Source organism: Giraffa tippelskirchi, chromosome X (genome assembly GCF_054371585.1).
Source record: "Giraffa tippelskirchi isolate mGirTip1 chromosome X, T2T-mGirTip1v1.2.pri, whole genome shotgun sequence".
NCBI lineage: Eukaryota > Metazoa > Chordata > Mammalia > Artiodactyla > Giraffidae > Giraffa > Giraffa tippelskirchi.
Genome location: NC_137289.1, coordinates 45,949,127 through 45,975,572, shown reverse-complemented (window position 1 = coordinate 45,975,572; position 26,446 = coordinate 45,949,127). Strand labels below are relative to the sequence as shown.

The 26,446-nt window shown below is 40.8% G+C and overlaps 1 protein-coding gene across 1 annotated transcript in view; it reads right to left on the bottom strand.

The window, feature by feature from the left end:
* Positions 1–225: 225 nt before the first annotated feature.
* Positions 226–26,446, bottom strand: part of LHFPL1 (LHFPL tetraspan subfamily member 1) — a 67,450-nt gene continuing 41,229 nt past the window's right edge. Inside the window, exon 4 of the mRNA XM_081563884.1 lies at positions 226–1,474. Coding sequence (XP_081420010.1) covers positions 1,293–1,474 — 182 coding nt within the window. The 3' untranslated portion in view covers positions 226–1,292. The remainder of the gene's footprint in view (positions 1,475–26,446) is intronic.

Sequence of the window (26,446 nt, the reverse complement as noted above, 5' to 3'; positions counted from 1 at the left end):
CGGCCAGGCCTAAAAATACATCAGCCCTAGGTGACATCAGGACTGTGTTCTTTTATGTCTAATTCACCCCAGATGGAAGGGAAAGCACTTGAAAGTCTTTGAAACAGGCAGAGAAACATGTATCATGCTGGGAATGACTATAGGGGCAAAAGGCCACTGTGAATTTCCTTGTCAGTGAAAATGAACTCTAGTAAGAATTTCAATAAGGAACCAGCAGAAACATCCTTGTCATCATCATTTTGAATTAGTATTTATTGAGCGCACAACAAATGCTAGTCTCTGCTCAGAACATCTGATGAAAACCATTCCTGTATCTATAAGGGAAGAGGAAATACTTGCCACTATTTTAATGCCAGTCACCCGGCCAGAACACAAAATGAACTCTTATGAATATTTTCTAAAGCATAATGAGAAAGGAGTCTTAGACTACATGCTAGCATCCTTGATTACTGTTTTTTCCACTGGCAGTCACTCTCCCCACAAGCTTCGTCACAACCAGAAAGGAAGAGAAGCAGGAAAAAAGAGGAAGAGTCAAGGCACAATCATGAGAGAGGCATAAAAAATTGGGCAGGGGCACTTTATAGATCTTTGTAGATGGCAACAAATATCAGGGGAGGACCAAAGGAATGGAGCAGTAGGAACCAACCCTGTTCATCCCATGGCTCCTCCCTGCACTAGTGTTTTTGTTGTTGCTGCTGATGCTGTTGTTTAGTCACTAAGTTGAGTCTGACTCTTTTGTGACCCTATGGACTGTAGCCTGCCAGTCTCCTCTGTCCATGGGATTTCCCAGGCAAGAATACTGGAGTTGGTTGCCATGCCCTTCTCCAGGGGAATCTTCCCAATTCAGAGATGATCGAACCCATGTCTACTGCATTGCAGGCGGATTCCAGGTGCTGAGCTACCTGGAAAGCCCATAAGTGTTTTTACCCAACCTTTAAGCTTTGGGGTAAGTGACAGGAGATGCAGAACTCTGAAGAACTGCTTGATTATACAGCTTTCAGCTGAGGATCTTTCTTATTATTTTGTATGAAAGGGCACTTTGGGACTTGGAGGCTAGTGGGTACTCACCAGCTAGATAAACATTTGAGAGAATTATTGTCCTTGGTGAATTTTGTAAATAGCCACTGACCCACTGGTTTAAGGCAAAGTGAAAATGAATGATGAATTTAAAAGCATACAAACACTGGGTTACATGACTGGTGAGTGGGTAGCAACTGGCCTAGTCTTAGTACTTCTTTTCAAGGCTCCCGTCCTTTCCTTCTCTTTCCCACCCTCTCCAATTCTGCCAAATCTCAAGGTTTGAGGCAGTGGTCAAGCTCCATGGTATAAGAATTGGTGTTCCTCATGATGCTCTCCACCAACATGACAGGCTTCGGGTTTCTTCCAGCAAAGCAAGAGAGCCAGGTGCAAATCAACATGGCTGCAGCTGCGCCACCTCCAGCACAGTAATAGGCCCAGCCAAGCCGACAGGTACCTGTCAAAATAGGGATAGAGACATAAGGGTTAGATTGTCTTCTCATACATTCTCTTGGAGATGTTAGGGTTAAAGTGAGAGTAGGAAACAGTGAATGAGACTAGGCTTACTCTTTTCTCTTTCTTCCTTTGCTGATGGCTGGTATTAGCTTTAGCAAGAGGTAATAAAATGTTATTCTGTTACACATCTGTAACAGAATGGGGGTGGTGTGGGAGGTAGCAGTGGTGGTGATGCTAATGACAGTGATGACAAGAACAACTTGATCAAGTGTCAAGAACCATGTTAAATTCTTTAGACATATATCTCATTGATCATTATAGTAACTATAGGAGTTAGGTACTCTTATTATCCCTACCTATTTTATACAAGATGAGGAAACCTAGGCACAGGTTTGTGAAAAATCACACAGATAGAAAGTGGTGGAATCAGGATATAAACACTTGCTCATCCTAACTCTGTAGCTCCGCATTTTTAACCACACTGATATACTACACTGCATGAACTATTTTCAAAGAACTATATCCTGTATCATGGGGAAATTTGCAAGCAAAATCAAATTACTTGCTCTATGCCATGTGTCTCTATTCTAAACTAATCTTTCAACAGCCAGGGAAGGAATATGCACTGGAATCAAGGCCAAGCTTCTAAGGGGTAGTTTCAGTCTGTAGGATAATGGGAAAAGTCACCTATTCGCAAACATCCACCCCACCCATCATTTATTCCAGGACAGGTAGATTCTTTCCTTTGAAGTATTTGAGTTTTTTCAGAGATCCATCAGAAAAAGTCAATGCCCAAAGAAAGAGAGCTATTATATCAAAAGGGATCACAGTAAAAAGTAACTGCTGAAATCAAGTGCTTAAGTGAATAGGACTCCAGAAATTGGAGTAGATGCCCAGTGATACAAAATGGCAGAGGAATCCTGAGGAAAAAAGGTGGACAGTGACTTTCACCTACATCACAGTCCTATAGAAAGCAATTCCTGACTATAGTCAGTCAGTGGTGATGTCAAAGAATATAATCAATCTGAATTCGGTGTTGACCATCTGGTGATGTCCACGTGTAGAGTCCTCTCTTGTGTTGTTGGAAGAGGGTGTTTGTTATTACCAGTGCATTCTCTTGGCAAAACTCTATTAGCCTTTGCCCTGCTTCATTCTGTACTCCAAGGCCAAATTTGCCTGTTATGCCAGGTGTTTCTTGACTTCCTACTTTTGCATTCCAGTCCCCTATAATGAAAAGGACATCTTTTTTGACTGTTAGTTCTAGAAGGTCTTGTAGGTCTTCATAGAACCGTTCAACTTCAGCTTCTTCGGCGTTACTGGTCGGGGCATAGACTTGGATTACTGTGATATTGAATGGTTTGCCCTGGAAACGAACAGAGATCATTCTATCGTTTTTGAGATTGCATCCAAGTACTGCCTTTTGGACTCTTTTGTTGACCATGATGGCTACTCCATTTCCTCTAAAGGATTCTTGCCCACAGTAGTAGATATAATGGTCATCTGAGTCAAATTCACCCATTCCAGTCCATCTTAGTTCGCTGATTCCTAGAATGTCGACGTTCACTCTTGCCATCTCCTGTTTGACCACTTGCAATTTGCCTTGATTCATGGACCTAACATTCCAGGTTCCTATGCAATATTGCTCTTTACAGCATTGGACTTTGCTTCTATCACAAGTCACATCCACAGCTAGGTATCGTTTTTGCTTTGGCTCCATCCCATCATTCTTTCTGGAGTTATTTCTCCACTGATCTCCAGTAGTATACTGGGGACTTACTGACCTGGGGAGTTCATCTTTCAGTGTCCTATCTTTTTGCCTTTTCATACTGTTCATGGGGTTCTCAAGGCAAGAATACTGAAGTGGTTTGCCATGCCCTTCTCCAGTGGACCACATTCTTTGCAGCCAAAGATGGAGAAGCTCTATACAGTCTGCAAAAACAAGACCGGGAGCAGACTGTGGCTCAGATCATGAACTGCTTATTGCCAAATTCAAACTTAAACTGAAGAAAGTAGGGAAAACCACTAGTCCATTCAGGTATGACCTAGATCAAATCCGTTATGGGTATACGTAGAAGTGACAAATAGATTTAAGGGACTAGATCTGATAGACAGAGTGCCTGATGAACTATGGACAGAGGTTCGTGACATTGTACAGGAGACAGGAATCAAGACCATCTGCAAGAAAAAGATATGCAAAAAGGCAAAATAGCTGTCTGAGGAGGCCTTACAGATAGCTGGGAAGAGAAGAGAAGCAAAAAGCAAAGGAGAAAATGAAAGATATTCCCATCTGAATGCAGAGTTCCAAAGAATCGCAAGGAGAGATAAGAAAGCCTTCCTCAGCGATCAATGCAAACAAATAGAGGAAAACAACAGATTGGGAAAGACTAGAGATCTCTTCAGGAAAATTAGAGATACCAAGGGAAAATTTCATGGAAAGATAGGCTCAATAAAGGACAGAAATGGTATGGACCTAACAGAAGCAGAAGATATTAAGAAGAGGTGGAAAGAATACACAGAAGAACTGTACAAAAAAGATCTTCACAACCCAGATAATCACAATGGTGTGATCACTCACCTAGAGCCAGACATCCTGGAATGTGAAGTCAAGTGGGCCTTAGAAAGCATCACTATGAACAAAGCTAGTGGAGGTGATGGAATTCCAGTTGAGCTATTTCAAATCCTCAAAGATGAGGCTGTGAAAGTGCTGCACTCAATATACCAGCAAATTTGGAAAACTCAGCAGTGGCCACAGGACTGGAAAAGGTCAGTTTTTGTTCCAATCCCAAAGAAAGGCAATGCCAAAGAATGCTCAAACTACCGCACAATTGCACTCATCTCACACGCTAGTAAAGTAATGCTCAAAATTCTCCAAGCCAGGCTTCAGCAATAAGTGAATCGTGAACTTCCAGATGTTCAAGCTGGTTTTAGAAAAGGCAGAGGAACCAGAGATCAAATTGCCAATATCTGCTGGATCATCAAAAAAGCAAGAGAGTTCCAGAAAAACATCTATTTCTGCTTTATTGACTATGCCAAAGCCTTTGACTGTGTGGATCACAATAAACTCTGGACAATTCTGAAAGAGATGGGAATACCAGACCATCTGACCTGTCTCTTGAGAAACCTGTATGCAGGTCAGGAAGCAACAGTTAGAACTGGACATGGAACAACAGACTGGTTCCAAATAGGAAAAGCAGTACATCAAGGCTGTATATTGTCACCCTGCTCATTTAACTTATATGCAGAGTACATCATGAGAAACGCTGGGCTGGAAGAAACATAAGCCAGAATCAAGATTGCCAGGAGAAATATCAATAACCTCAGATATGCAGATGACACCATCCTTATGGCAGAAAGTGAAGAAGAACTAAAGAGCCTCTTGATGAAAGTGAAAGAGGACAGTGAAAAAGTTGGCTTAAAGCTCAACATTCAGAAAACTGAGATCATGGCATCTGGTCCCATCACTTCATGGGAAATAGATGGGGAAACAGTGGAAACAGTGGCTGACTTTATTTTTGGGGCTCCAAAATCACTGCTGATGGTGATTGCAGCCATGAAATTAAAAGATGCTTACTCCTTGGAAGGAAGGTTATGGCCAACCTAGATAGCATATTTAAAAGGAGAGACATTACTTTGCCAACAAAAGTCTGTCTAGTCAAGGCTATGGTTTTTCCAGTGGTCATGCACGGATGTGAGAGTTGAACGGTGAAGAAAGCTGAGCGCTGAAGAATTGATGCTTTTGATCTGTGGTGTTGGAGAAGACTCTTGAGAGTCCCTTGGACTGCAAGGAGATCCAATCAATCCATCCTAAAGGAGATCAATCCTGGGTGTTCATTGGAAGGACTGATGTTGAGGCTGAAACTCCAATACTTTGGCCACCTCATGCGAAGAGTTGACTCATTGGAAAAGACCCTAATGTTGGGTAGGATTGGGGGCAGGAGAAGAAGGGGACGATGGGGGATGAGATGGTTGGATGGCATCACTGACTCGATGGACATGGGTTTGGGTAGACTCCGGGAGTTGGTGATGGACAGAGACGCCTGGCGTGCTGCAATTCATGGGGTGGCAAAGAGTCGGACACGACTGAGTGACTGAACTGAGCTGAACTGAACTGGTGATGTCAAGACTGATTTTCAGGGCAATTTACATTTTTTAATTGAGGTATAGTTGATTTACAAGATTATATTAGTTTTACATGTACAGCATTGTGATTCAGTACTTTTACAAATTACAGCATTAGTCACTCAGTCATGTCTGATTCTTTGCGACCCCATGGACTGTAGCCCATCAGGCTTCTCTGTCCATGGGATTCTTCAGGCAAGAATACTGGAGTGGAGTGCCATTCCCTTCTCCAGGGGATCTTCCCAACTCAGGGATCGAACCCAAACCCAGGGATTTAACCCAGGTCTCCCACATTGCAGGCAGATTCTTTACCACCTGAGCCAGGGAAGCTCTTACAGATTATACTTCCATTAAAAGTTATTATAAGGCAATGGCTATAATTCACTGTACTATACAATATATCCTTGTTACTTCTCTATTTTATACACAGTAATGTGTATCTCTTACTCCCATACCCCTATCTTGTCACTCCCCCCTTTCATAGTCCCACTGGTAATGAAGTTTCTACTCCATATATGTGAATCTGTTTCTATTTTGCCATATATTCATTTGTATTATATTTTTAAATTCCACATATAAGTGATATCATACCGTATTTGTCTTTCTCTGTTTGACAAATCACTAAGCATAATATTCTCTCGATCCATTCATATAGCTGCAAATGGCAGAATTACATTATCGATATTTTTATGACAGAGTAATAGTCCATTGCATTGGGTTGGCCAAAATGTTTGTTTGGGTTTTTCCATAACATCATATGGAAAAACCTGAACAAACTTTTTGGCAAACCACCCCCCTCCTCAAATATATATATATATTCACACCACACCTTCTTTATCCTTTCATCTGTTGATGGACATTTGGGTTGCTTTCATATGCTGTGTATTATAAATAGTGCTATTATGAACATTGGGGTGCATGTATCTTTTTGAATTAGTGTTTTCATGTTTTCCTGATATATACACAGGAATGGAATTGCTAGATCGTACAGTCAGTTTTTGAGGACTCTCCAAACAGTTTTCCATAGTGTCTACAGCAATTGATATTCCCACCCACAGTGAACAGTGTTCCCTTTTCTCCATGTCCTCACCAATATTTGTTATTTGTAGACTTTTTGATGATAACCATTCTGACAAGTGTGAGGTGATATCTCATTGGTTTGACTTGAATTTCTGATAATTAGTAATATTGAGTACCTTTTCATGTACCTGTTGGCCATCTATATATCTTCTTTGGGAAAAACTCTATTCAGATCTTATGTCCAATTTTAAATTGGTTGTTTGTTTTTTAAAATATTAAGTTGTATTAGCTATTGTTTTATATTTTGGGTATTAATCACGGTAGGTCATGTTATTTGCAAGTATTTTCCTCCATTTCACAGGTTCTCTTTTTATTTTGTTGATAGTTTCCTTTGCTGTGCAAAAGCTTTTAAGTTTAATTAGGTTCCATTTGCTTATTTTTGCTTTTATTTCTTTTGCCTTGGAAGACAGATACCCAAAAAAAGTATTGCTACAATTTATGTCAAAGAGTGTTCTGCCTATGTTCTTTCCTAGGAATTTTGTGGTTTCAGGTCTTACATTTGGATTCTTAATCAATTTTGAGTTTATTTTTGTATGTGGTATGAGGAAATCTTATGGTTTTATATGTAGCTGTCCAATTTTTCCAGCACCACTTATTAGAAAGACTGTGTTTTCTCCATTGTATATTCTTGCCTCCTTTGTCATGAATTAATTGACCATAGTGTGTAGGTTTATTTCTGGGCACTCTATTCTGTTCTATTAATCTATCTGTCTGTGTTTGTGCCAGTACTATGCTATTTTGATTATTGTAGCTTTGTAGTACAGTCTGAAATCTGGGAGGGTTATACCTCCAGTTTTTCTTTTTTTCTCAAGATTACTTTGACAATTTTGAGTATTTTGTGGTTCTACATGAATTTTAGGATTATGTATTCTAGCTTGGTGACAAATATTATGAGTATTTTATTAGGGTTAGGGTTTTAATATTTAGTATTTTAATAGGGATTACATTAAATCTGTAGATTTCTTTCTTTCTGTTGTATAGCCATTTTAGCAATATTAAGTCTCCTAATCCAAGAGCATGAGCTAGCTTTTCCATTTCTTTGTATCATCTTCAGTTTCCTTCATCAATGTTTTACAGGTCTCAGGATATAGGTTTTTCATCTCTTTGGTTAAGTCTGTTCCTAAGAATTTTATTCTTTTTGATGCAATTTTAAAATGGATTTTTTAACTTTATTTTTCTGATAGTTCATTAACAATGTATAGGAAAGCAACAGACTTCTGTATATTAATCTTATGTCCTGCAATGTTACAGAATTCATTTATTAGTTCTAATAGTTTTTTGGTGAATAATTTAGGTTTATTTATAAGTTGTATTGTGTCATCTGTAAAAAGTGACAGTTTTACGTCTTCATTCCAATTTGGATGCTTTTTCTTTTTCTTGTTTGATTACTATGGCTAGCACTTCCAATACTATGTTAAATAGAAATGGCAAGATTGGGCATCACTGTCATCTTCCTGAATTTAGAGGAAAGGATTTCTGCTTTCATTGTTGAGTGAACATAAGTTAGCTGCGGGTTTGCTATAACTGGTCTTTATTATACTCAGATACATTCACTCTATACCCACTGTGATGAGGGTTTTTATCATGAATGGATATTGAATTTTGTCAAAAAAATTTTCCTGCATCTGTTAATCATGTGATAATCATGTGATTTTTATCCTTTCTTTTATTAATCTGTGTATCATATTGATTGATTTGTAAATACTGAATCATTCTTGCTTCCCTGGAATAAATCCCACTTGATCATGGTATATGCTACTTTTTATATTTTGTTGAATTTGGTTTGCTGATATTTTGTTGATGATATTTTCATCTATGCTCATCAAACATATTGGCCTGCAATTTTCTGTTTTTGCAGTATCTTTGTTTGCTTTTGGTATAAGAGTAATGGTAAAGTGAAAGTGTTAGTTGTTCAGTTGTGTCTGACTCTTTGCAACTGCATGGACCATAGCCCACCAGGCTCCTCTATCCATGGAATGCTCCAAGCAAGAATACTGGAGTGGGTAGCCATTCCTTTCTCCAGGGGATCTTCTTGACCCAAGGATCAAACCCGGATCTCTTGCATTGCAGGTGGATTCTTTACCATCTGAGTCACCAGGGAAGAGTAATGGTGGCCTCATAGAATAAATCTAGGAGTGTTCCCTCCTCTTCAATTTTTTTTTGAATAGTTTCAGAAGGGTAAGTATCATCTTTTCTTCATATGTTTGGTGGAATTCCCATGTGAAGCCATCTAGTTCTGGACTTTTGTTTACAGGGAGTATTTTTGAAATTACAAATTCAATTTGACTACTAGTGATTAGTTGGTTCAAATTATCTATTTCTCCTTGATCCAGTCTTGGCAGAGTGTATGTTTCTAGAAATTTTCTTTCTTCTAGTCTGCCTAATTTGTTGGCATATAACTATTCCTAGTATTCTCATTATTTTTTGTATCTCTGCAGTAGCAGTTGTTATTTCTCCTCTTTAATTTTGTTTACTTGGGCCTTCTCTCTTTTCTTATTGGTGATGCTGGGTGAAAGTTTATTGGTTTTGTTTATCTTTTTAAAAAACAGATCTTGGTTTCACAGATCTTTTCTATTTTTTATCTTTATTTTTTCTCTGATCTTTATTATTTTCTTTCTTCTACTGACTGGTTTTTTCTTTTCTTGTTTTCTAATTCCTTTAGGTGGTGGGTTAGGTTGTTTATTCAAGATTTTTTTTTCTTGAGGAAGGCTTTTGTTGTTATAAACTTCCCTCTTAGAACTGCTTTTGCTGAATCTCATAGATTTCGATGTGTTGTGTTTCAATTTCATTTGTCTCAAGTATTTTCTGATTTCCTCTTTGGTTTCTTCATTGACTCAGTGATTTTTTAGTAGCATGTTGTTTCACTTCCATGTGTTTGGGCTGGAAATGGAAGAGCTAGAGCTGGAGCCAGCGTGAGGTGGGGCTTCTGCTCAGTGGCTGTTACCACCCTATCAAGGATTGGATCTGATCCCATGTTGCTGGAGGAAAAACTATGAAGTCTGAGCTCAAGCTGGCTCTGTTGCCTTTATGCATGTATTTTCCCCTCTCCCTAAACCAGGACCCTCGTCCCAGAGATGGGGAGTGCTAAAGTAAGGGGGCCTCATGCAGGCTGTCTGCTCAAGTCAGCTGCAGACAGTGATCCGAACTGTCTCCAGTAAGCTGCCTATACGGGTGCCTGCAACTGTTTCCTCTCTGCTTAGACAAAGCCTCAGATGCAAGTTCCCTTTGTTTCTCATAGCTGACTACTGCTCCAGCCTCTGCCACCCATGCTACCATGCCACATCACAAGGCAGGCAGGGTCCATGTGAACTCTCAGTGTAAATTGGGGATTGAGCTATAGTGGAATGGCTACCATCAGAGGTCTAGGCTGCTTCTATACACTGCTTGAATAAGCACCCATGATAGCCACTGCTATTCTACCGAGACTTTTCCCTAGGACCTGATCACCTCTATATTCCATGGTTGAGTCTTCTTGGTTGTGGCTGCCCCAGATCCAGTGCTGCATTGTGATGTGGAGTGAGTAGGGCTGGAGCATTTGCTTGGTTTGGGCTGGGGCACAGCAAGGAAGTAATGGGAAACTGGTCAGTCACCCAAGAAAACCTCTCTATGCCCTGCCTAGGGGGCAAGCAAGCATGTGTACACAAGCACATGATCAGAGTCCAGGCTTCCCACAGCCCCACTCCACCACCCCCCGATAATCCCTGTGGTTTCCCAACCAGCCAAAATGGCTTGTCTCCTATACATAGGACCCCCGGACTGGGGACCCAATCTGTAACTCTCACTGTCTCCATCCTTGCATTCTCCCTTTTCCTATGAGTCCCTTCCCAGGGACTCAGGTGCTTTTATCCCTTCCTATCAAATTATGTATGTATCTTTCATATAGACTTGCTTGTGCAGGAGTCCTTCTGCCAGTTTCCAGATGATTTTCAGTGAGACTTGTTCCACACATAGATACATTTTTGATGTTTGTGTGGAGGGATGTGGTCCCCAAGTCCTCTCACTCCACCATCTTGATCGATCTCTTCTCATGACAATTTATTTTTCAATAACCAATTATTTCTCTTCACATGGTTTCCACTGACCCTTAATTTTCCTTGTTTTTATTGTCTGGTTGGCATGTTATATAAAGAGTCTAAGATGCCCCCAAGTTAAGCTGCTTTGCTTTTCCACTAGGGCCAGGCTAATTTATCCCTAATTTCCCACCTTAGAAATAGTCTTTCTACCACCAATGCATCACTCATGCTGTCTCTCTAGCTATAAACAGCTTCTTTCCTTTAATTCACCAATTCACATCTTCCTAAGAATACTCTTCAGGATTCAGCACCTCCAGGAAATGTTCCCTGGCTAGCCCCAGTGAGCTCAAGTCACCTCAACCAAGTAGCCCTCCAGGAATTTATCTATATACCACTTACATAAGTATACCTGTTAGACAAAATGTTGGAATGAAGATTTTCATATCATGCATTTTTCATTTACTCTTTATCTCCTTCTAGATTGTTGGCTCAATAGAGTAAATGTATTTGTTTCTTTTTTGATAATGCCCCCCATGCTCTGTCAACAGTGGATGCTCAGTATGATTTAGCCTAGCAATACTTCAAAGATAGATATATTTCCATTTTCAACCCTCAAAACCCAAAACTATGACTTAAATTTTTAATTAAAATGACAAAACCAGCTATTCTATTTGTTTCCGGAATGTGCTATAAAGCATATGCGTATTCTGTTCCTTTTGCCTAAAATGCTTATTGCATGTGCATATGCACATATACACTTCCCACCACTCTGTGTAGTCAATGTGCAACCATTCTTCAGAGCTCAACTCTGAATATGAAAGAGAAGAAAGGAATCCAACTTCCTGAGTAACTGCAACATGAACAATAACAGTGGAACTCTGGGAAGAGTAACATGAAAAATACCATCTTGAGGCAAGCAGACAATAGATCTGGATCCCCCACTCCAACCTTGTCACACCTTCCTTTAGACACTCAGTTTTTCAGTCACTCAGTAAAAGTAGGAGGTTTTATATCCTTTGGGTTTCACAGAGTGAAAATTCTAGAGAAGGGCAAACCTTCCAGTTTTGCCATCCTTACAAGGAAGGCTACAGGCTATATTGTACCTACTTCATAGACAGGAATGTGAGGCTCAGTTTAAAGCCTTTAGAAACTCTCTCAGAAGCAGCAGGTACAGGCAGGGATCCAGATCAAGTACCTTTACTTTCAATCTGGTTCTCTGCCCTCTACTGTTTTTCTCATCCTCCCAAAAGCCATTTGCCTCTTACAGGACCCTTAATCTGTAAGCCCTACAGAGGGGGATCCTGTGTCAATTTGCAATAGACTCACTCACCAGAACTTCTTTCCTAACCCCTCAAATGAAAATCTCCTATGCTCACATGACAGAGTAGGCGGGAGCCAGCTTTGTGGAGGGGCCACTGTTGGAGAGTTTCCTCCTCTCTGCAATGCTCCCAATCTAGTCTAGACAGGCATCAGAAGTCTCAAGCTGCTGCTTCAGTTTCCTGTCTGGTCACCCCCACCCCCATTGGAGGGGCAGAGCTTTTTCTATTAGGTACATGCACCCCGGGGCCAGAGAAAGACTTGATTCTGTAAATGAAAGGAATAAATGCATAGCATACCATTTCTCCAAAGCCCTGAGCAGGATGAAAGCTGACACAGTGGGCAGCTCTAGAGTGAAGAGCTAGCTAGAAAGGTCTTAATAAACCTTATTGAAGCCAAGTCAGAACCAGGTATCCCTGGGCTAAGAGCCAACACCAAAGTGCCCCCATTGCCACCCCAAGTGCAGAATTTCCTCTCACAGAGATGCCAGTTAAGCCACTGAACAGCATCTAAGCCCAAGGCTGCTACCAAACAGGAAATCAAAGAGAAATAGAGGAAATATATCTCTTATCCAATCCTCTCCCCACAACCCTACCTGTTATCTACCTGAGGGAACAGAGAGGTTACAACATTAGCTTTGCAAACAGGGGGAAAGAGCAAACCTTTTAAGAACTACATTTCCAAGTTGAGAGCTGCTCTCATTATTCACCTACTCCACAGAAAGCTTGGACACTGGTCTCATGGCCTACAGAGGAACTCGTGTTTTCTGTGGAAGGGTGTAAAAGTAGGAAACAGTTGGAATAAGCTACCACACTTTACCTTCAATCACCTTTTAGTGAAGCCCCATGGAACATCACCAATCCCTAAATTCTATTTCTTGAAATACAGTTGATCCTTCTATTCATCTGACAAATATTTATTAAGTATCTACTATGTGCCATACATTCATCTCATTTGATTCTCACAACAGCCATGATTATTTCCATTTAGAGCTGAAGATTTAGTAATCTCAGAAACTTAATTACCTTACTAACTTACAAGTGTCAGAGCTGAAATTCAAATGCCAGGACTAAGTCCACGGTTATCCATTTCAACCACACCAGGAGAGTGGAATCAACAATACAAGTTATTATGGTCCAAGTTTTATGAGAAAGTATGATACCTTTGGGCTTTCTGGGTGGCACTAGTGGTAAAGAACCCACTTGCCAATGCAAGAGATGTAGGAGACTCGAGTTCAATCCCTGAGTCAGGAAGATCCCCTGGAGGAGGGCATGGCAACCCACTCCAGTATTCTTTCCTGTAGAATCCCATGGAGAGAGGAGCCTGGCAGGCTATTATCCATAGGGTTGCAAAGAGTCAGACATGACTGAAGCAACTTAGCACACACGCACGCATGATACCTTCACCGAATTAATTCACCGTTCTTGGTCTCAACTTCCTTTTTCTAAAGTGAAGGAATTTTACTGGAGACATTTCTAAAGGCAGCTTCCAATTCAAATTTTCCATTCTATTATGAATATGATAAATGCTTTGAGAGACATACAAGTAAAAAATGTACAGTAATATCCAGGGAAAGAATTACTTGTAGCTGAGAGGATTTAGGTTCAGGTAGGGTTTTATAGAGTAGCTATCATTTCAACCAGAATTTAGTCATGGGAAGTTGGCATTCTGGACAGGGGGAGAGCTTGGTGTGAGCAAAGTTATACAAGTGAGAATCCAGACCACATGGTTCAGAAACAGCACTCCATTCAGAGTCATTTCAGAAAAGAAGCTGTAGATGGCAAATAATGAGCTGAATCTAGACAAAGAAGGATCATGACTCTGTCATCTTTCCCACTAGGAGTGGAGAACAATGGTAATTTCTGATCAGATAATGATATGATAGAACAAGGTTTCTCATCCTTGGCACTATTGACATTTTAGGCCAAAGAATTATTTGTCATAATGGAGGTGGGTAGTGTTGTTCTGTGAATTGTAACACCCTGGCCTCTACCTACTAGATGTCTACAGCTTATCCCTGCTCCACTGAACTGTGAAAACCAAAAATATTGACAGACTTGGCCATGTCCCCAGGGTGGAGGTATTAAGAACCACAAGTTAGAAGTACAGTTTGGGAGATTAACCTTAAAGCTCTGTGTAAAAGGGATTGGAAGTTATCCTGTGCTATAGGCAGAGACCAGTTAACCAGAGGCCACGGATGCTGTGACACATCCAACAATACACAAAGCAGTCTCCCACCACAAAAAATGATCTGGACAAAAATGTTCATATTTTCAAGATTAAGCAACTGTCATCGAGGCAAACACCACATGTTTGTACTTTGCATTACCTCCAAAATGAATCTTGATGACTGAAAGATTACCCCAGCAGAATGGATTCTTCTTCCTTAACTACAGCTATGCATGGTTCCTCACTGACCTGGCAAGCTGGCTGAAACTGGGGCCTGGTCAGCCTTGAGCATTCTAGTGTGCTAGCCCAGGGAAGCTGGGGAAGGTCAAGGAGAGAGATCTCATGAGGTATTGAGAAGGAACTACTGATTCCCTGAGAGTCAAGAAACTGGAGTCTTTGAAGAAATCTCTTAACCCTATAGGATCTCAGCTCTCTCACCCTTAAAATGGGAGAAAGTAATTAAGTACCGTTGTAAAGATAGAGCAATAGGATGAGATGAATTTTTGAGATCCCCTTCAGAAATAGCCAGGCTCACAGGTGCCTAGCCTTTCAGACTGAATGTATGGACTGAGCCTGCATGTTGGAATTGTTCAAGGACCTGTGTCAGCAGTGAGCTGACATCACACCTGGGGATTGTGTCTACATACATGCACAGTTACCTGTGACAAGAAAGACTGGGTGGTGAGAAAAGATAGGGCGAGAGAAGAGGTCCTAACTGCAAATTAGCTTTATGCATAGCTTCTAGATAAGCCTTGAGATAAGCCTGTTCCTTTTTGTACTCTTCTGTATCATTTCTTACACCCTATCTGTGAGTCATTCTATTCCAGTGTTGAATTTGCTGTGACAAGATCCCTCATAAGAGTTATTAAATCATCACTCAGCAGTGGGCCTGACATTTAACTCAAGACACGTTGCCTTTTATTCCAAGCTGCAAATCAAATTGGTTTGGAGTTTGACTCTATTTCCTTTGATTCAGCATTAAGTTATGTTATTACATCTCCACTGTTTAGAGAACAAATTATCACTGTCTGCTACTTAAACTGACCCTCCTCCCTAGAGATCCAGTCCTACGCTCTTCAGGGACTTGGTGTCTGGCCAAATGTCAGTGGTTCATGATGAGCAAGTGGGAAGGGTTAGTCACAAACTAATGCTTTTCATGGAGCCCAGCAGTGGTGGGGGTGTCAGAATTGGGAGTCAGAGTAGGAATGAGTCTGATGGAGAATATTTCTCTGCAGGGGGCATGGTTGTAGTTCCAGCTTGGAAGCCAACAATGCCAGTGAAGTAATCCAAAGAAAAGAGTCCTCCTTGGAGGAAGAGAAGAAAGGCATAAAAAGAGACTGTGCCCACTTTGGAAGATAGTTAAGTTTCTTACAAAACTAAACATATTCATACCATATGATCCAGCAATCACACTACTTGGTATTTACCCAAAGGAGTTGAAAACTTACAGCCACAGAAGAACCTGCACACAGATGTTTACAGCAACTTTATCCATCATTGCCAAAACTTGGAAGCAACCAAGATGTCCTTCATTAGGTAAATGGATAAGTAAACTGTGGTACATCCTGACAATGGACTATTATTCAGTGCTGAAAAGAAATGAGCTTTCAAGCCACGAAAAGACGTGGGAAAACCTTAAATGCATATCACTAAGTGAAAGAAGCCATTCCCAAAAGACTACACAGTGTACAATTCCAACCATATGACCTTCAGGAAAAGGAAAAAAGATGGAGACAGTAAAAGGATCAGTGATTGCCATGAGTTGCAGGAGTGTACGAATGACTAGGCAGAGCACAGATTGTTTAGTTCAGTTCAGTTCAGTCGCTCAGTCGTGACTCTTTGCGATCCCATGGACTGCAGCATACCAGGTCTCCCTGTCCATCACCAACTCCCAGAGTTTACTCAAACTCATGTCCATTGAGTCTGTGATGCCATCCAACCAACTCATCCTCTGTCGTCCACCTCTCCTCCCACCTTCAATTTTTCCCAGCATCAGGGACTTTTCCAATGAGTCAGCTCTTCGCATCAGGTGGCCAAAGTATTGGAGTCTCAGCTTCAGCATCAGTCCTTCCAATGAATATTCAGAACTGATTTCCTTTAGGATGGACTGGTTGGATCTCCTGGCAGTCCAAGGGACTCTCAAGAATCTTCTCCAGCACCACAGTTCAAAAGCATCAATTCTTTGGCACTCAGCTTTCTTTATAATCCAACTCTCACATCCATACATGACTACTGGAAAAACCATAGCTTTGACTAGACAGGCCTTTGTTGGTAAAGTAATGTCTCTCCTTTTTTTTAATAACAGAAGATAGTTAGAGCAGTGAAAATACTCTGTAGGATACTATTGGGTTGGTCAAAAAGTTCATTCGGGTTTTTTTCTGGCCGATGTTTTCGCAAATGAACTTTTTGGCCAACCCAAAATAATGAAGGATGCACATCATTATACATTTGCTCAAATGTATAGAATGTACAACACTAGGAATGAACCATAATGTAAACTATGGACTCTGGGTGATTATGTTGTGTCAGTGTAATTTCATCCGTTGTAACAAATGTACCACTCTGGTAGGGGTGTTGATAATGGGGGAGACTATGTATATGTGGGAGCAGATAGTATATGGAAAATCTCTGTACCTTCCCCTCAGTGTTTCTGTGAACTAAAACTTCTTTATTAAAGTCTTAATAAAATGAGAGAGAAAGACTGAGGGAAGTCTGTCTTTTCAGTTTCTCAAGTCTTCCCCTTTAGAATCATTTGATGAGATGCTAGGCTCCTGAAAGGCTGGAGGTGGAGACAGAGAAGCAGAGATATAGAAAGAATATAGCAACCACTAACACCTTGAAAACTGATAAGGGCTAAATGAAATGTAATGGAATTTAGAGATACATTAAGTTTTGATTTCACATGTGCATACATGCTCAATCACTCAGTCGTGTCCAACTCTTTACAGCCCCATAGACTGTAGCTCACCAGGCTCTTCTGCCTATAGAATTTTCCAGGCAACAATACTGAAGTGGGGTGCAATTTCCTACTCCAGGGGATCTTCCCAACCCAGGGATTGAACCCGTGTCTCATGTCTCCTGCATTGGCAGGTTGGGTTCTTTATGACTAGCTCCACCTGGGAAGCCCTTGATTTGACACAAGAGTTGGCAAAAGTCAAGTTCTGAGAGCTAATACTTTGGAAAAAGACTTGCTTGTAACTTGAGATTAGTGGGAAGAAGACCTAGATATTAGTGTGGTAGAGGAGAAGCTGATGGAGACAAGCCTTGAGGTAGGGCAAGAAGGAATAAATTTGTTTTGAGAATATAAGCAGCTCAAGGGTGTAGAGAGAGGACTGAACTCCTATACAAAGAGAAAATACAAATTCCAGCAACTCATGGAGTCAGAATGCTGGGAGGTCGTTGATGTAGAATGCAAAGAGAACCATATTAACACCTGTTTTTTTGTGTGTGTCTAATTTAGTCCAATAACCAGGAAATTTGAAAAACGCTGCTCAAGCCTTAGGTAGGCAAAATAAGGGAAGGAGTGACTGCAGGATGTAGAAGGACCTGCAATGGGAACCAGCATAGTACTCTCAACATCAGTACCCAGAGCAGAGGGATGGCATAGATATGAGCTATGCAGGATGTCTGTCTGAGGCTTTCATAAGCTTCATCATATCCAATCAGGCTGCCTACACTGGCCCTGAGGGAAAGACCTTCAGCTACAGAGAGATACCTAAGGTTCCTTTGGAATTCCAAGGAGTAGATTGAGAGGGGAAGGACCAGAGAGAGATCAAAGGAGACAATGAGACTAAAGGGGAAGGTGGAAGAGTATGAGAAGAAAGGCAGGGGGAGTTTGTTGAGAGAACATTAGGAGAAGATCAGAACCCTTGAGAACATAATGCACACTGAGCTGAGATCTTCAACAGACCTCCTCCTCATGAGGGTCCTATGTTTTCCAAAGCAGACTCAGCTCAGGAAAAACAGGTACTCCCTCCATCACTGCAGCACCCTCTAAGCTTATGAGACCAAATCTCCAACCCACTGCCCCAGTTGCTGCTTGGTGTGTGTGGTTGGTGGACTAGGAAGGCAGTAAGGAAGAGGGCAGGTTGTTACTTGCTTACTCAACATATTTTTTTTTTCCCATGAGGACCTGAATTTAGTGCTAAACATACTGCTGACTTCAGGGTCTCCATGAAAGTGAAAGTGTTAGTCACTCAGTCATGCCTGACTCTTTATGATCCCATGGACTGTAGCCCGCCAGGCTCCTCTGTCCGTGGAATTCCCTAGGCAAGCCAATACTATATTGTAAAGTAATTAGCCTCCAATTAAAATAAATAAATTTATATTAAAGTTGAAAAAGAAAGAAAGAAAGAAAAATGAAAAAAAAAAAAAAAGAATACTGCAGTGGATACCCATTCCCTATGCAGGGGATTTCCTGACCCAGGGATTGAACCCAGGTCTCCTGCTTTGCAGGCAGATTCTTTACCGTCTGAGCCACCAGGGAAGGCCATAGGTAGCAGCATAAAAAAAAAATTTTAATGCAGCCAAGGCCAAGTTAAATGAGTAGAGAACCTTCTCTGCTAGATTCAGTACAGATGCATAATCGTCAAAGATAAAACAAAGCCAGTGAATTCAAAGGTACCCACACCCACCACAGCCCCCAATGAAAAGATACCCAAGCCATGAGAATAGCTCTCTTCTCACTTGCTACACTGAATATGAGTATTAGTAGGAGCTTAGATTGGAAGCCAAGAACCTATGGAAGATTCCAGGAGCTTCTCAGGCTCCCTTGTTAGAGAGGAAGGCAAAGCAAACAAATAAACAAGAAAACTTCTGAAAACTTCAGTAGTTCAGGTAACCATATTATTGCCAGTAGCCACTATTTGGCTGGCTCAGTCAGGCCTGCCAGGGAGGTAGGACATTCTGAGTTGCCAACTTCATCTTGGTCCAACCTGATGTTCTAAAAAGCAAGGGAAGACCAGGGCACTTTCTAGAAAGTCAGGGTAGCACTCTGTAGAATCAAGTCCTCACAGTGACAGAGATGTCCTGATTTGGTTGACTGTCTTCTTGCTTTTACACAAACTTCTGCTAAACAAATTGAGTCCTATTGAAATCTTCCCCACTACTACTGAGCATTTGATTCTCATCTATCCTCATACTTTGCCAGCCTGCTTTTTCTATTTATATCATTTCTTGCATCACTAGCCTGAGGTCCAGCTACTCTGCTCATGTTTTTTATTCCACTGGGGGTGAGGAGAAGGAATTATGTCTCAGACCAATATAAATTATGCTACTGGGTCTTTACCAAGATTGACCCCTACTTGCCCCCAAAAAGACCTCCATGTCACTCTGTGCTGTCCTTTGTATACTCCATCAACTACACTTAGGGTTCACCAGAGGCTCAGTGGTAGAAAAATTTCCCTGCCAATGCAGGAACTGCAGGAGACTCGGGTTTGATCCCTGGGTCGGGAAAATCCCCTGGAGGTGGACATCACAACCCATGCCAGTATTCTTGCCTGGGAAATGCCATGGACAGAGTAGCCTGGTGGGCTACAGTCCATGGGGCTGCAAAGAGTTGGACATGACTGAGCAACTGAGCACATACAGCACACTTGGAGCAGCTTCTCACAAGAACTTTGGGAATTACTATAGACTAAAAGTCTGTGTCCCCCAAATTCCTATGTTAAATGCTAATGCTCAGTGTGATGGCATTTGGAGGTGGAGCCTTTGGGAGGTGATCAGGTCATGAGGACAGAGACTTAATGAATGGAATTAGTCTTCTTATAAAGGAGGAGAGCTCCCTTGCACCCTTCTGCCATGTAAAATACAGTAAGAGGATGGTCATGTACCAAATCAGGAAGCATTTCCTTACCAGACACTGAGTCTGCTGACACATTGATCCTGGACTGGCCAACCTCCAGAACTGAGGGAAAGACATTCTGTTGTTTATAAGCTACCCAGTCTTTGGTATCTCTCATAGCAGCCCAAACAGACTAAGACACATACTCTCCCCAAGAGACAGGTTTAAAAAAAAAACACCTAAGGAAGTGTTGGACCTCTGACTCAGTATGAGCTCTCTAGGATATTTGACCTCTATGAATAAAAAATTAGCCCCTCTTCTCTAACATCTGCTCAATAGACCTATTCTTGCATCCACCTGAATTTTCTCAGCTAATTAGGTCTGTAACTGGAATAGAAATAGCTAATATTTGTCAAATGCCTCCATGTGCCAGGCAGTGTTAAGCTCTTTAAACATGTTGTTCTCACATATGCAAGATCAACAAATCAGATGAGTAAAAAGGTACCAGAGACAGATATAGAACAAGGAAATACAGTATTAGTGTGATGAATGTTATGACATAGAGTGACAAAAGGGTACAGATGTGGGGGGTCAAATCCAGTTTGAAGGGGGCAGGGTGTTTTCAAAAAAAATAAAAAGGTAGGTGAGGAAGACCAGGAGCTGACAGTGGCTCAGATCATGAACTCCTTATTGCAAAATCCAGATTCAAATTGAATAAAAGTAGGGAAAACCACTAGGCCATTCAGGTATGACCTATATCAAATCCCTTATGATTATAACTGGAAGTGACAAATAGATTCAAGAGATTAGATCTGACAGAGTGCCTGAAGAACTGTGGACAGAAGTTCATAACATTGTTCAGGAAGGAGTGATGAAAAATATCCCCAAAAAGAAATTCAAAAAGGCAAATGGTTGACTGAGGAGGCCTTACAAATAGCTGAGAAAAGAAGAGAAATGAAAGGCAAAGGAGAAAAGGAAAGATATACCCATTGAATGCAGAGTTCCAAAGAATAGCAATGAGAAATAAGAAAGCCTTCCTAAGTGAACTATGCAAAGAAATAGAGAATGGGAAAGACTAGAGATGTCTTCAAAAAATTAGAGATACCAAGGGAACATTCGTGCAAAGATGGGCACAATAAACAACAGAAATGCTGTGGACCTAACAGAAGCAGAAGAAATTAAGAAGAGGTGACAAGAATACACAGAAGAGCTATACAAAAAAGATCTTACTGACCTGGATAACCACAATGATATGATCATTCACCTAGAGCCAGACACCCTGGAACGTGAAGTCAAGTGGGCCTTAGGAAGCATCACTACAAACAAAGCTAGTGGAGGTGATGGAATCATAGCTGAACTATTTCAAATCCTAAAAGATGATACTGTGTGAAAGTGCTGCACTCAATATGCCAGCAAATTTGGAAAACTCAGTAGTAGTCACAGGACTGGAAAAGGTCAGTTTTCATTCCAACCCCAAAGAAGGGAAATGACAAAGAATGTTCAGCTACCACACAATTGCACTCATTTCACATGCTAGCAAGGTCATGCTAAAAATCCTCCAAGCTAGGCTTCAACAGTATATGAACTGGGAATTTCTGGATGTTCAAACTGGATTTACAAAAGGCAGAGGAACCAGAGATCAAATTGCCAACATCCACTGGATCATAAAATAAGCAAGAGATTTCCAGAAAAACATCTACTTCTGCTTCATTGACTACACTAAAGCCTTTGATTGTGTGGATCACAAAAAACTGTGGAAAATTCATAAAGAGATGGGAATACCAGACCACCTGACCTGCCTCCTGAGAAACCTGTATGCAGGTCAAGAAGCAATAGTTAGAACCAGACATGGAACAATGGACTGATTCCAAATAGGGAAAGGAGTACATCAAGGCTGTATATTGTCACCCTGCTTATTTAACTTATATGCAGACTATATCATACAAAATGCTGGGCTAGATGAAGCACAAGCTGGAATCAAGATTGCCAGGAGAAATATCAATAACCTCAGATATGCAGGTGACACCACCCTTATGGCAGAAAGCAAAGAAGAACTAAAGAGCCTTTTGATGAAGGTGAACAAGTCAAGAGTGAAAAGGCTGACTTAAAACTCAACATTCAAAAAATGAAGATCATGCCATCTGGTCCCATCACTTTATGGCAAATAGATGGGGAAACAATGGAGACAGTGAGAGACTTTATTTTGGGGGGCTCCAAAATCACTGCAGATTGTGACTGCAGCCATGAAATTAAAAGATGCTTGCTCCTTGGAAGAAAAGCTATGACCAACCTAGACAGCATATTAAAAAGCAGAGACATTACTTTGCCAACAAAGATCTGTAGAGTCAAAGCTATGGTTTTTCCAGTAGTCAGGTATGGATGTGAGAGCTGGACAATAAAGGAGGCTGAGTACTGAAGAACTGATGCTTTCAAACTGTGGTGTTGGAGAACACTATTGAGAGTCCCTTGGATTGCAAGAAAATCAAACTAGTCAATCCTAAAGGAAATCAACCCTGAATATTAATTGGAAGCACTAATGATGAACTGAAGCTCCAATACTTTAGCCACCTGATGCAAAGAGCCAACTCACTGGAAAAGACCCTGATGCTGGGAAAGATAGAAGGCAGAAGGAGAAGGGGACGACAGAGGATGAGATGGTTGGATGGCATCACCGACTCGATGGACATACATTCAAGCAAGTTCTGGAAGACTGTGAAGGACAGGGAAGCCTGGCGTGCTGCAGTCCATGGGGTCACAAAGACTGATACGACTGAGCGACTGAACAGCAACAACAAGATGAGGTTGGTGAGAAGGGTACTTTGAACAAAGGGCAGAACACATGCAAGGTTGTCAAAGTTTGAAAGAACATGGTATTTTCAGGGTGGCTGGGCAAGAGAAGCTTGGGCAGTGATGGAAATGATGGTCGAGGTCCCTATTGCCCATGTAAAGGAGTGTGGGGTCTATCCTTAAGGCAGGGGGGAAACCATTGCCAAATAGTGAGAATGACATCAGATTTGCAGTTTTGAAACATCATTTTGGACACAGAACGGGAGACAGATCAGGGCAGTCGTGTGCAGTATCTTGAGGAATAGAGAGAGAAAGTCAGGGGCTGTTTTCTGTAATCCAGGTAAGAACTGATACTAAGGGAAAGAAGATAGATTATGGGGTTCTCACTGTATGCCTTTGCTAGCAATATTTATTCCTTCTGATGACCGTCATCCTTATAGTTTGGGGTTGACATTACTATGGTTGCATTCAGTAGATAGCCATTGTTATATATATATATATATATAATATATGGGGGAAACCATTGCCAAATAGTGAGAATGACATCAGATATATATATATATATATATATTATATATATTTTATATATTACATATATTATATACATTATATATAATATAATTATATATTATATATTATATATATTATTTCCTATATATAATATAATATTATTATATTATATTATATATTGTATATAATATAATATTATATATTATATTATATATATTATATATATATCTGATGTCACTCTCACTATTTGGCAATGGTTTTCCCCCTGCCTTCTTATATATATTATATATTTTTTATATATTATATATTATATATATATTTTATATATATATATATATATATCATGTCTCCTCAAATAAACTACAAGCTCCTTGAAGACTGTAATCTTGAGTTCTGTGATTTATGTACAGTGCTCCATTCAGCATCTTGTATACAGTAAGTGTCCAGGATATGCTTATTGAGTGATTGTTATCTATTTTTGACATAATATTCAAACACTTATAAGTTCTAAAAAGCCAGACCTGGCAAGCTGACCTACCTCAGAACTCAGGAGTGAATGCACCCTCATTTCAGCTATTGACTTCATGCCATACCAGCAATGCAGCTCTGTGTATCAGCTATTTCCATCCAGGCTCCACTGGTCAATAGATACAGGCCATACACACTTTCCTGGGATCCAGGATCCCTGAGCAATAACCAATGCCTTGTCTCCCAGGTGGCTCATTGGTAAAGAATCTGCCTGCTAATGCAGGAGACACAGGTTCGATCCCTGGTTTGGGAAGATCCCCTGAAGGAGGAAATGGCAACTCAGTCCAGTATTCTTGCCTGGGAAATTCCGTGGACAGCAGAGCCTGGTAGACTACAGTCCATGGAGTGGCAAAAAAGCCGGGCATGACTTAGAGACTAAACAATAACCAATGCCACAAATAATACAATATGTGTATAGCACTTTACAAGCTAGTTTTTCCATCCATTATCTCATTTAATTCTCTTTCGTTTGTTTTATTCATTCATCAAGTCCAAGTCAGAGGCAGGAATCTTGTTATCAAGGAAGGAAATGAGCAGCCAGATGAAGTGTTTGACCAAGATTTTCACTTGGTCAGAGGGTAGAGACAGAACCAGGCCCACGTGTGCTTGGCAAATCTGTGGTACAAGGATAAGGGCCTGGGATGAGGATTATGAGGAACTGTGTTTGAAACCATGCCCTGTCATTTACTGGATCTCTAGGCAAGGCATTTAACCTTTCTGAGTTTCAGGTCCCCCATGGGGAAAATAGAAATGACACCACCTACCTCTCAGAGCAGCTGTGAAGATCAAATGAGATGACACATATAAAGCACTTAGCATGGCACCTAGAATGATCAATACTTCTCAGCTCTGTTTTCTCTCAGCTAAACACTTTTCAACTAATTCACTAGTTCCCAAAAGTGTCTAGGAAGAGCTCACAAAAAAGCTTTACAACACAGATTCCTAGGCTCTACTCCAGATGTACAGAATTGTTATCTTTGGGGAGAGGGCCCAAATGATTCTGATGTAGAGTGCACTGGGGAACCACCTGAACCGGATCATATTAAGAGCTTTTAGGTAAAAAGTAGGAGGGAATCAACATTTATTGAAAATCTATGGTATGCTCAGTGCAGTGGTAAGGGCTTTCATTTGAAAGATACATTTGTACACAATTCTTTCCAGTTCACCTGGATGGGGCTCAGAGAAGATGGTTTGGAAAAGTCATAAGACACAATACATGGACATATATTTTCACCCCTGTATCATTAACTTAGCCAGAGAATTGATTTTAGCATGTGCAGAAGTTGTCCCTGGTTTTCTTTCTGGTTCCTGCCTTTGAAACACATTTCATTTTACTTTAAAAAAAATTCCTTCTGGGTCAGCGTAACCCATAATAATAGCAGTTATCGTTAACAATTACTGAGTGGAGATACTGTACTAAATGTTTTAGGTATATAATTTCATTTTATCACAAGAACCCAGTGAAATGGTTGCTGCAGTATTAACACCCCTAATTAAAAAATTATACCACCTGACCACCTAACCTGCCTCTTGAGAAATCTGTATGCAGGTCAGGAAGCAAAGGTTAGAACTGGACATGGAACAACAGACTGGCTCCAAATCAGGAAAGGAGTACATCAAGGCTATATATTGTCACCCTGCTTATTTAAATTATATGCAGAGTATATCATGAGAAATCCTGGGCTGGCTGAAGCACAAGCTGGAATCAAGATTGCCAGGAGAAATATCAACAACCTCAGATATGCAGATGACACCACTCTTATGGCAGAAAGTGAAGAGGAACTAAAGAGCCTCTTGTTGAAAGTGAAAGAGGAGAGTGAAAAAGTTGGCTTAAAACTAAACATTCAGAAAACTAAGTTAGTGGCATGTGGTCCCATCACTTCATGGCAAATAGATGGGGAAACAATGGAGACAGTGAGAGACTTTATTTTTTAGGGCTCCAAAATCACTGCAGATGGTGACTGCAACCAGGAAATTAAAAGATGCTTGCTCCTTGGAAGAAAAGCTATGACCAACCTAGACAGCATATTAAAAAGCAGAGATATTACTTTGCGAACAAAGATCTGTCTAGTCAAAGCTATGGTTTTTCCAGTAGTCATGTATGGAGGTGAGAGTTGGACTATAAAGAAAGCTGACCGCCAAAGAATTGATGCTTCTGAACTGATGCTTCTGAACTGTGGTGTTGGAGAAGACTCCTGAGAGTCCCTTGGACTTCAAGGAGATCCAACCAGTCCATCCTAAAAGAAATCAGTCCTGAATATTCATTGGAAGGACTGATGCTGAAGCTGAAACTCCAATACTTTGGCCACGATGTGAAGAACTGACTCATTTGAAAAGACCCTGATGCTGGGAAAGATTGAAGGCAGGAGGAGAAGGGGGCGACAAAGGATGAGATGGTTGGATGGCATCACCGACTCAATGGACATGAATTTGAGTAAACTCCGAGAGTTGGCAATGGATAGTGAGGCCTGGCGTGCTGCAGTCCATGGGGTCACAAGGAGTTGTACATGACTGAGCAACTGAACTGAACTGAACTGAATTAAAAAACGGTTTCTGATTTTAAAACAGAGGTTTAGGATACAGTATAATCCTTGAGTAGTAGGGAAAGACAGACACCCATTAAAGGTGAGGGGAACAAAGAAAGCCAGTGTTGAGGTTTATAGAAGGA